This window comes from Dendronephthya gigantea, unplaced genomic scaffold, assembly GCF_004324835.1.
Source record: "Dendronephthya gigantea isolate DGI-Jeju-01 unplaced genomic scaffold, DenGig_1.0 000076F, whole genome shotgun sequence".
In the NCBI taxonomy this organism is placed as follows: domain Eukaryota; kingdom Metazoa; phylum Cnidaria; class Anthozoa; order Malacalcyonacea; family Nephtheidae; genus Dendronephthya; species Dendronephthya gigantea.
The window spans coordinates 926,482-938,149 of NW_021163086.1; the positions used below are offsets into that span (position 1 = coordinate 926,482).

Consider the following 11,668-nt stretch of genomic DNA (forward strand, 5'->3'; position numbering starts at 1 on the left):
ATACATGCTTCCATCTTTTTCGTTATAGTCAATTGGGGGCTGCCTATAGTACAGCTATGCCTACAGTATAGCTACAGTCTTTTTGTAGAAATTGCTGAACAGATTTTTTGATAAAATTAGGAAACAACTAACATATTGTCACCATCACACCTTAATTAATTAGTAAAAAAGAAATAAAATATTCCTTTTTGAATACAAAAGTTCGTACCTGGTAAACGATTCTGGACTTCTCCAACAAATATTGATCAATTTTTGCGCCCTCAATCACTCCGCTTTTGTTGAAATGCACGTCGATGTATTTTCCAAATCGACTTGAATTGTCGTTCCTGACGGTTTTTGCATTTCCAAATGCTAAAAAAGGGAAATTATTATTCAGGTTCTTAGAAACATGTGGCTAGAGTACTCTAGGCAGCAAAATTTAAAAAGAATTTCCCACCTTCCATAATTGGATTTGCTTCAAGAATTTGTTGTTCAATCCACGAATGTTGACCACTTATGGCAGCGAGAAATTGAAGGATCAATTTTGTAGACTCCGTTTTACCAGCACCGCTCTCGCCACTGAAATGGGAATTGTAAAACTCCAACTTAAAAAAGCCACTTCAAATCCAAACATTATGCGTTGCGATGAAAATAAAGGGCTTAGCATGCCAATGAAAAACGATTTTCAGCAAATGTTACGTAATGATGTGGATGACCTATTGGCTTTTGAACTTTGAAATAGCATGAACGACAGACCGGCTCCTCGAGAGTGGAAAAATCGCAATAGTATATTTGGTCTATACCGTAAATTGAATTAGCGAGAACTAACTAAAAGAATCATCCATACGCGCTCGGCGATTAGGATTCTCGAGACGCAGAATCGTTGCAAGATTAGATCACATCTGGTGAACTGCGAAACTGGAGCCGACGCCGAAACTCACAAATGCATTTTGCGATAACCAAATTATGATGATATAAATAAGCTTTACAAAAACGCACTTTCCTTTCTACTTATTTCTAACAAAATGCATTCTAAAAGGCCTACAAATTAAGCGTTCTCGGGGATATTTTGCCAAACTGTCCAAAGCACTTGGAAACCACGTTGTGGAAAAATGTCTTCTGAATTAGGTCGAGGAAACAGGTTGAGGGGCTATTGGTGGACACGGAAAAAATCACGTTCTCCGCGACTGCGATTTCCTCTGGTGAGGAAACAAAGGCTCTGGAATGATCGTGATTAGTCGTTCGCGCCATTAGAATGTGTAATACAATTGACACTTCCCGAATTTGCTTGAGTGCACCCAAAACAATAGCTTGGAAACGAGGCGGGCAATAAAATCTATTGTGTATGGGATGGTTTTCATTGCCCGAGAACAAATTCGGGAAGTCTCTATTTGGAGAATGACTGATGAACTAACAACAAAAAGCTAGGCTTTGGACCGTGCCTCTTACCTTACGAGAATGCATTGGTCTCGTTTCTCTCTTGTCATGATGTGATAAGCGTTGTCTGCAATGGCGAATATATGCGGCGGAAGTTCACCGATCTTTTCATTTTTGTATTTCTGTACATGTTGCGCGTCGTAAATTGGATAAAGTTGGTATGGGTTGACCGCAATTAATATGGACCCAGTGTATGTCTGAAAAAATAAATATATTTTTATTATCTCCAGTACGTCTGGAAGGGCGTCAGTTGGTCATCCTACGCGTTACAAAATCACAATACTCCCACATAGTATTTCGCCAATGACTGCCGATTAGAATGTCATCGTCAAAATTTAACCCTCCATACAGGAATGTCCAAAATTAATTATTCTGCTAAATTATGCATGAATGTCATTATCTGTTGCTATTGTTATTGGTAAAGTTTTGATTGTTTTACTTACATATATATTATGATTATAATATCTGATGAAGAGATTATGTAACATCCCAGCTTCGTGTAAATCACCCAATTGAATCTAAAAGATGAAAAAAAATTAAAACAATCATAAATTAAGCGAAAAAAGACGTCAATCAAATGGAGATGCAAATCTACTCGTTCTAATAGGGGTAGATGCACTGTTTTATTGTGTCGAACACCTCTGATAGTTTTAAGAAATTCCAGTAGCGCAACGCAAAGATAAGAAGAAGACGGGAAGGAAAAACGACTATAATGACTAAAGAGCAGCATAGGTTAAAATATAGGAAACCATACGGTACCATGTCTTCCACTCCTTGCACACTGGATGGATGCATTCGCTTGAGTGTACCAGCATCCCTTGTGTGCAACCAATGTTCCTAAAGAGAAAAAAACGTTTTTTTAAATATCCCCTAGAAGAGCATTAAGGGTGAAATTCGTCTTTCACTGGCCACTCCACCTTGTAAAACTTGATTAATATAAATTAATATACTAGCAGGTTGAATTTGCGTTCTTCAGCCCCCGTCAGTACGTGCCCCCCGGGAAAACAACTCCTGCGTACGGTCTTGGCACTGTGGCCCTGGTTCTCGGGCAATGGTAGAGAGAGATAAAGAGAACTTGCACGAATTCAGTTCGCTCATTCCCATTCCTTCTTGTCTCAAAGTGATCATTACTGCAGCGATTCGACGCGTGTGGATTTTCCTAGGCTGTTACAGCATATGGATCTTCTCCGATTGCATTTACGTAAACGTAACGCAAAGTTTCATTCCAGCGCAGTCTTAAATCAGTCTAATTAACCTCGAAGAGACAGAGTACATAAGCACTTAAGATTAAGATTAAGAAGCAAACGCTTAAACAAATTTGCTTGAAGTAACTTAGCAACTATCGTAGTAGTAGTTGTCTGTCTTGTATTTTTTTTCAATTCCTTACAAATTAATATGCTATAATTACTACTATTATCATTTTCGTGAGCCCTCCCCCTATCACTTGACACCCATGACCCACCCCAACAAATATACTTACATTTCCTTCATCATCAACAACCGCAATTTGTCCAGAGTCTGAAAGCTTGACCACACCACCAATAGCAACATCAAATTCACCCTTGGACTCTGGGGCAAGCCACACATGTTCACCCTTGAAAAAAAACGGAAGATGAAGGTTCCGTGATACGGACTGAACGCTTCAAGCGGACCTTCATACCGCCTATGTATAATGTAATTAATTCACTTTGTATGTATTTTATAACTATGTATAGTCTCTTAATATTTTCTGTGATTCTAAATATTTTTATAATTATAACTTGTACATCAATTATGCAATTCAGCTATTATAAGCTGCAATATAATTGTTTTAATATACTATCTATCTATCTATCTATCTAAGGAACATAAAGAATATTCCGGAGATGGTATAACGTTACAGTGAATCACTCAGGTATATTCTCTCCATCACAGGAGAGAATATAACATCACAGGAGGGAATATAACCTGTGGGTAATAACGCACTCAAGAGGGAAAAGTCATACATGTCTATGTCTCATTGACATTCAACCTGGATTAGTTTTTCTAACCACGGACGATTTGCATTTCAGGAAGTTAGAGAGATAATCGTTTCTTTGTCTCCAGTTTCTTAGTGCATATATCTTTCCTAAAACATCAACTTGATGCATGTCCAACTACATCATAACTTATCCATCTATTTTGTATTATATACTTTATTGTATGATGAGTGTTAGATATAGATGATATTAGTGCATCCGCTAAGATGCACGGTAATCATACGTTATTAATTACTTTTCACACGTAATTTAACTGCGCCGGTGTTAATCGATCCGGATAATTGTCAAGACTTTTCTATCAATTTCCATCAACCCATCTTATCAAAAACATATTAATTATATTTTTCCAGCGGTAAGGGGCGTTAAAGATCCACATAAACGTTTGCTTCGGTCATAGCTAAGTCCCTCATTTAAGTCATTAAACTCGTATTAGACTGTTTTCAGACATCTGGGACAGTTTTCGTTGTATCAATAAAATCGATAAAATTTAGCGAGAGCTTGCAGTAATAATATGACGATAATTGGTAATGCATTATTTTTTGGTATCAATTCCATACTCCTTATCTTCGAAATTTGATTGATCGATTACAGAGGGCAAAATTAGAGACATTTACCCACATCGTACATCAGTGCCTGGTCGGCTCTCATTTAGTCATAATGGTCGTAAACAAGTCATCTTCACCGATGTGAAATAGTCCGGATGTAAATTTATCCTTTTTTTTTATTCAAACAGTCATTATCGACTCTACACTTGTATCAATATTCTGTAATATACATTAACCCCATTGACATGTACATGTTCACAACAATTTCGACTAAGGTCCCGTTTCCACGCATCAGGATACAAGTGTTACTGGCAAATTTTTATTTAGTTTGGAGCTTTCTTTCCAACATTTCTTTTCTAATGTACCTACATGTTACAGGCTAGATACGTTGATAGAAAAGAGCCTAAACAACTAAAAAAATTTCGTTGGGTATACTTGTATCCAAAACGGGGCTTAAACAAAAATTATTCCGCATAAATGACGCAGGCATAAATTTCAAGGTCCTGGGGCCGGTTGTTCGAAAGGCGTTAAACAGTGGATAGGCCAAAATTTAAAAATACTCTAGTTCATACATCTTGTGAATGAGTGAACCTGCGTCTTATGCATTTAATATGTACTTCCATTAAACTGAATTAGGCTACATACATATAAGATACATACAAAATATTTTAGCTCATTTGTCCAATAAAGAGATAATTTTGTTTTCCATTCAGTTTGAACTTATCCCCCGTTTATGCTATCCCAGTCCAACAACTATTCTCTAAAATGTTACAGTACGCATTTTATATGTATCGTAAATGAATGCCATATGCATAATTAGTTGTTTTCTTTCACTAAATATGTTTCTAAAAGTATAATCCTGGTGTTCAATTACAATATTTGAGGTTTCTTCTCCTTCATAATTAATATTACTTTAAATGGACAGGTATTGGCCACATTCTGTATGGTTTAATATAAAAACATAACATCGTGCAATTGTTCTCTGCTTTACCGCTTTAAATTAAAAACTTTAAAACAAAGGTAAATATGCAGCATGCCTTATCGGCTTAGCCTTAACACTTGGAAGTTCCTGGAAAGTGGAAATGAGGCTGGAAAGTGAAGGATGATTTTCATCGTTTTCCACTAGGCCGTCAGTGAACTGACATCGCAGCTGGCACAATATTGCCGCCACACTGCATGTGAATACACATCGGGATCTCGAGGAAGAAATTAAATAACGCAAAGCTAAGCTATACATACATACGTACCGCTGTTAGCACAACCATAATTTCAAATGTAAATCGGCAAACAAGGAAACAAAACCGTACTTCGCTGTGAAATCGTTACAATGAGATACACCGTCGCCTCAATTTCGTTTCAACTTCGAAATGAAGTTACTCGAGGTCACGTTTCTCGAAGTTGTTGCATTTATTCAAAATATTCGCTTCTCATGCGTGGGCATGAAATTTCAAAAGGAAATCAAAGAGCTAGGACAACTCTTCACGCTTTGTCCGAGAACAACGGTCGCGTATTGAGGTGCTGTTTGACAGTTTTCTTGAGTTCGTATCGATTAGAACCTTTTGAAATAAGATATAGCGATAACGTTTATGGCAAACGTGGCTCTATCTCATATCAAAAGAGAGCAACGCTGTTGTTGATGTTTGGAAGCGATGATATTCAAATTAGGCAACCCCCATGTTTTTGAATAATTTAGCACAGGCATTGACTATATTATGCATGATCCACGGACAATCACCGAAGTCTTCAAAATTACCCTAAGTTAATCCCAACTTATAATGTCACTAAACCTTAGGTAAGCTTCGTTTGATTAAAATTAAAGCACCGTTATTACGTTCGGCCAATCATCTTGTATTTCTGAGGCGAAAAGCGTCCAAACAAATCAATCATATATCGTACGAGCCAAAAGTATTAAGATACATTTGAAGTGAAAATATATTTCTGGCTCGGTATACCGGTGTAATTTGTCAATATTGACAGGGAATAGTTAGTTCGGAGTGAACGATTCGATCGAGCTTATTTCGTCACGATGTAACGGTAAATAGTATACGATTCCGAAGACCACTGTATCTGAAAGGATGGGTTATAGCCGAATTAGCCGATAAAATGCACTGTGGCACCTGCTGTAAAGTACCTGTTTGTATAATCTTCAGTTATAAAAAGCCGGCGTATAAATACAAAACGAGTTCAGTCCACAAGGGCATATATCTCAAGTATGTGTGCTAGACCCAACAATTATTGTTACCAAGACTTCTGTATAACAATTTCAAATTCGCGGTATACACTGAAGATTAGGACTTTGAAGTAATACAGATATTACGAGTACATAACAGCGACGCATTTGCTGAATGCACAAACGTTTGACGAATATTAGTACGATACATCGTTGATTAATCCCGATGCAGACACAAACATAATTTAACGGTGTAATAATTTGCCACGACACCAAGTAGAATCAAACTAGTTTGAAAGTATATCTAAGGCGCTCTTGATAAAGACCGATGGTATAATACTTAGTGAAACTATATGACTATATAATTGTTTCAAAGTTGTACTTCGTACAACATCTTTGGTTACATACATAAAGCTGAGTGCAACATTGAGTTTTGTAAAACTTTTGTTCAGATTGTCTCTCTTGGCACCTTGTGACAAATTGACGCGTGTCAAATACTCGAGGATACCATGGCCTAACGTATAAAGTATACGCCAAGAAAACTAATGGCTTAAAAATTAACCGAATATATCGATAAACGAGGGGCGTAAATTTAACATGGTAGATCACTAAGAAGGAACTATAGCGTTTACTTGAGCACCCCCTTTTACTGAAGTGTGAAATATATTATTATAAGTGGAATCCACTCGAGTTACATAAGACGAAGTATGGATGGCTAGCAGTATTGATGCTCAAAATCAATATTCAACAAACGATATTTTTTACTATTAATGTAAGTTCAAGCAATAAGTTCTTACCAGTAAAATACCGACGTTCGATGCCATTTTGTTCAAAACTTCGATTTACACTAACAAGCCAGGTAAATTTCACCAACGCCTTTCGACAAATATACTCAACGCTGATGTCTGCGAAATTTTACTTTTGGGGCAACGATATTCTTACATGCTTCCTATCTTTTGTAACCAAGGAAATTGTTCTCCCGTTATATGTTTACCGATGGATGAAACTCCCTCGATTCGAACAGACGGTGGCTGTAGCTCTCGAAGCCTGCCGCGGTGACATGTCAAATTTCATGCATTTTTTCACACAACGGGGAGTCGAGAAAGCTTTAGTAAAATGTTCACGAAGTATTCAAAGTTTCGACCCCCAATGGACAGCCCATTGTTGAAAACATGCATCAATTTATATTTCACAGGCCATCATTGCCGAAAATATCGGCGCTTCAAAACACCACAGGGCAAACATATGATCATTCGCGTGTATATACATAAAATATTTCGTTTTGTGGCATGCTGGCACTAAATATTATACGGTTGGTTTTTACTATACAAGATGGTAAAATACACATTTCAATCACTGCATGTGATTTGTAGTATCACTGCATGCTTTGAAGATGACAATGGAGTGCACTCGTCCATGCAAAAATTTAATGAGTTGAAGAACTTGTTCGCTAATTCTACATAATAATTACCATTTGTAGTTGAACATTCCAGAAGGTAATATTCCTTTTGAATGCCAGCATTTGAAAACTCCGCCAAAGTAAGTTAAAAAAAACTTTCTGTTAAACAACACAGAACCCACTGATGTAAAAAATCACGATGCCTTATGAGGAATTCAATAACTACATAGTGGGATATTTGGCCGTTTCAAGAATTTGCCTCATATGGTATAAGCTGATATTATATGCAATTAAGTCATTGGTATTGAAAAACAGAATATACGAAAGGACATGCAAACAGGGTTACAAGGGCGTCGGAAATATGATTTATGCCCTATTCAGTTTTCGCGATCGCGTCGTAGAATGTACAGGGGCAATTTTTCATGATCGACGAAGTCCGGCTCTCATTGGACGATCGTAAGACACCTTAATTACGAATGTTCTTACAAATGTCACGACTCTGTGGGAAAAGTTCCATGAAAGCTCCTGCTGTCCGAAGCTTGCTTAGAGACCGTAACAATTTCATATAGTTGCATGGTGACATACCGCTTTATAGCTGTGCATAGTGGATTTGTGCTTACATTCGGCAATTCTTACATCCAACATTGTATACCTTGACATTTGTAAACTTTTTCTAAAAAAAATTGCAAAAAGTTTCTTGTTAATCGCGACCATGAAAAACGTATTAGGTGATCTGAAATGACGGGAGTGGCTGGGACTAGTTGCCAAATAATCTATTTCTTGGTTGAAACAGCCTAATATCTCTTACAATAAACCTTATTTTGGTTCCACGTTTATATCAGAGCCGTAGTTCCAATAACGAAATTTCGACCGGTTTTATTAAGAGTATAACAAAAGATATAATCGATTAAATATTGAAGACTGGATTTCTATTTCGACAACTCTTCTGCGTTGGTAATGATTTCATTTAGTATACGTGCAACTTTTTAAATTCTAGTAGCAATTATGTCTGTTTGGGCAACAATGAAACAGCCAACTTTTTGTTTATATCATAGAGGCTGATAGAGCAACCATTGCGAGCAACTTTTTGGGTCTTTTACAAAAATTACAATCGGGCCATGCTTTATACCGGCGATCTCTACAGAGTGTGCGTTGTGATACATGACAAGCTGGGCTCAATACACAGCATGAACTTCACGTAAATTTGATGGAACATGTAACCAACTCTCCAGCGTAATCAAAAGAACACAATTTGGTTAGCTTCGAGGTTATAGTTTTCTCCGTTATTATACATAGTCAATCTCACGATTTCGTTGCATGTCCAGAAGCGAGTTAGACAATGCTGCCAACTATGAAAGTGCGACAAGTCTAAGACCGTAGATAATTAACATCGTAAAAACGATACTTAACGCAGCATGATAAAAGCACCAAACACAACAATACCTAATATGTACAGCAACCAATAACAGCAACAAGAACAGAATAATAAAAAAGAATAATAAAATCAGCAACCAACTGAACAGGCCAACATAAAAACTATGCGTACAACCAACAACCACCACAGAGGGAATAACAGAAACAGGGGAAAACAGTAGGACCAGGAACAACCCCAGCAACAGCGATAATAATTTAAACACCTACAATGGTATAACACAGTAACACTGGCAGGGAATAACAGTAGCAAATACATAGTACAACAGAAAAGTTGGCATAACTCGAAATTAAACAGCAACATCAGGAGAATTTTGATTCGACCCTGGCTCCGATAATCCGTGGGACGATTGTTAGATTTTTACGCGCTGCTACGAACTTGTCCGCGCACTATATCTTTGGCAATCTACATATCACCACATATGTTATAATACCAACATAGCTTAATGGCACTCTATGAATTTCAGGTGAGCTCGCTAATTTTCAACAGCAATGTTTGAAAGGGGAAACTCGAAGAGGAGAATTTTCTGTAGTACACTTTGGCTGAACCGAATACGGCAAAGGCAATCACGTTATTGCTGTTGCCATCTTGGGTTGCCAAACTCCATACACCTGTATATACCCAGACAACAGAAGGAATATGGTTTGGGAATTAGGTTCATATCACAGCGACAAATGTTAGCGTTAAAATTACGAGCAGTTCACACAGGGAGAACATGCAGCAGAGCGTCGAGGCAGAGTCATGTACCAGGAGCCAGAGTATACCTTGACACACGAGTGCTACTTTAAAGATTTGTCCCTGTGAAAACTAACAAGTATCAGAAACAAAGTAAAATTCAGTGATTGTATCAAGGCATATGCAATATGTTAGGGACAAATTTATCTCAGAGCACACAATGACTTACTGTAAAGGGCCACGTTAGAGTGATACCATTGAAGGCGGTGAAGGGACCTTCTGGAGGACCATAAACAATTAAACAAGTGGAAATCGGGTTCTACACCAATATTGACTGTGAATACGATAAATTTCTGAAGCAATGACTAACTTTTCATGACAGGACTAAATAAATCTTTAGACTGGCCATGTCACTGCATTAACCGATTTAAGCACATACTACATTACCAGAAGGCAAAATTTCACGTTTTTATAATGCACTCACAATACTTCCACAATAAATTGAAAAGCTTGTAAATAGTATAATAGTCTATTTAAACAACACTGTTATACACTTGCAAAGTTAGTGGAACATCAAACGTTGTAACCAACAATGCTTTTTCTTCCAATCATTTCTCCAACAATAAACCAACAGAATATTTCAACACCCACAAGTGTGTTCGCTGCAGCTTCTTTCATGGTCAAGTTGAGGAACTTCCCCTTCACAAGGCTATTCTTTAGATTAACAAAACTTTTTTGAATCGCTGTGAACTCGGATGGCATAGGCGGAGCCATTTCAACACGAGCTGTACTCCATATTGTTGAGAGATGAGGTCGAGATCTCTTGCCAAGTTCTTAAAATAACGATAGGAAAAAATTATAAATAAAATTAATTGACTGTTGATTAATTATTAACTTCTTATTAACCGAGTGTGTGGTCTACCAAAAAATATGGGGCAGAGGTCTTTTTTTTCAAATGTTTGCCCATCTGAGACAAATTACATGTAACCATTCACATGCTGTGGCATCCTTCAGAATCACTCATGGTATGTTACTATGTTACTTGTTTCAAATGTTTACCAGATTTATATGTTATTCTGTGCACAGTTTTATATGCTATGTTCACTTGCCAGCAATAGTCTCTATGTAAACACTCAAATAATCTCATTATTTCAACAGAACCATGTGATTATCTTACATGTAGCATCCTTTGCAAGGCAACAATTTTGGGAAATACAGTGATAGAACATATTTTACTTTAAAATACCTCCCTTCATCTTAGGGAAATATAGAGTCTTGCACCAATAAATGGGGAATTGAGTACAATATTAACAGGTTGTTACATATTATTTTGCTAACATATCTTTTTTGATTAATGAAAAGTGCATTTTAACTTGATAAGTTAATACGAAATTATTGTTTAAAACTTAGCAGCTACAATATTTTCAAATTTTCAAAACATATATACCATTCAAAAAATCTCTCTGCAGCAGAAACTGGGCAAATAATCTGTATAATGTTGTATATTTACCTATTCTGGCTATTCACACTTTTGGTAATATATTGTATATTACACAATTTTTATCTATTTCTGCAAAAAACTTTGGTTTGCTTATTCAATCTCTACTTTTACCCCCGAATACTGCCCCTAGTATAGAAAAGCTTTTTTCGACGAGTTGCATATATTAATATATTTCTGTGATCAAATCTCAAAATTATCTATATCGAGTAATAGTAATACTTTGCAATTTTTCGACGTATTAGCATAAAAACGGGTTTTATTTAAAAGTAAATGTTTCGAGTTACAAATGAAAAATTACCTATCCCCTTCATTCCCATTTTTGTGGACACAGCTATGCTTTTCGACAACACATTTTCTGCCAGCTTCACCATCCGAGAAGAAGCCATCTTGAATTTTTAGCAAAGGTAAAAAATATCTATACCAGGTAACCTTGCGCGGCGCTGCTATGCGCCCACTATCTTCCTGTACCCCGAAGTGCTAAAATGTCATGTAAGATTTGTCATTTGTCCGTA

The 11,668-nt window shown here is 36.8% G+C and overlaps 1 protein-coding gene across 2 annotated transcripts in view; it reads right to left on the reverse strand.

Moving 5' to 3' along the window:
* The window catches only part of LOC114531884 (myosin-VIIa-like), a 28,016-nt gene extending 20,651 nt beyond the window's left edge, over positions 1-7,365 (reverse strand). The window contains exons 1-7 of one of the 2 annotated variants that reach the window (XM_028553481.1): positions 6,947-7,365; positions 2,897-3,010; positions 2,176-2,253; positions 1,860-1,934; positions 1,429-1,613; positions 437-558; positions 209-351 (exon numbers count right to left, since the gene is read on the reverse strand). In XM_028553481.1, the coding sequence (XP_028409282.1) occupies positions 209-351; positions 437-558; positions 1,429-1,613; positions 1,860-1,934; positions 2,176-2,253; positions 2,897-3,010; positions 6,947-6,973 (744 nt within the window). In that variant the 5' untranslated portion in view covers positions 6,974-7,365. Of the gene's footprint in view, positions 1-208; positions 352-436; positions 559-1,428; positions 1,614-1,859; positions 1,935-2,175; positions 2,254-2,896; positions 3,011-5,226; positions 5,631-6,946 lie in introns of those variants that run through there. The other variant, XM_028553482.1, reaches the window with a different exon arrangement.
* Between the last annotated feature and the right edge of the window lie 4,303 nt (positions 7,366-11,668).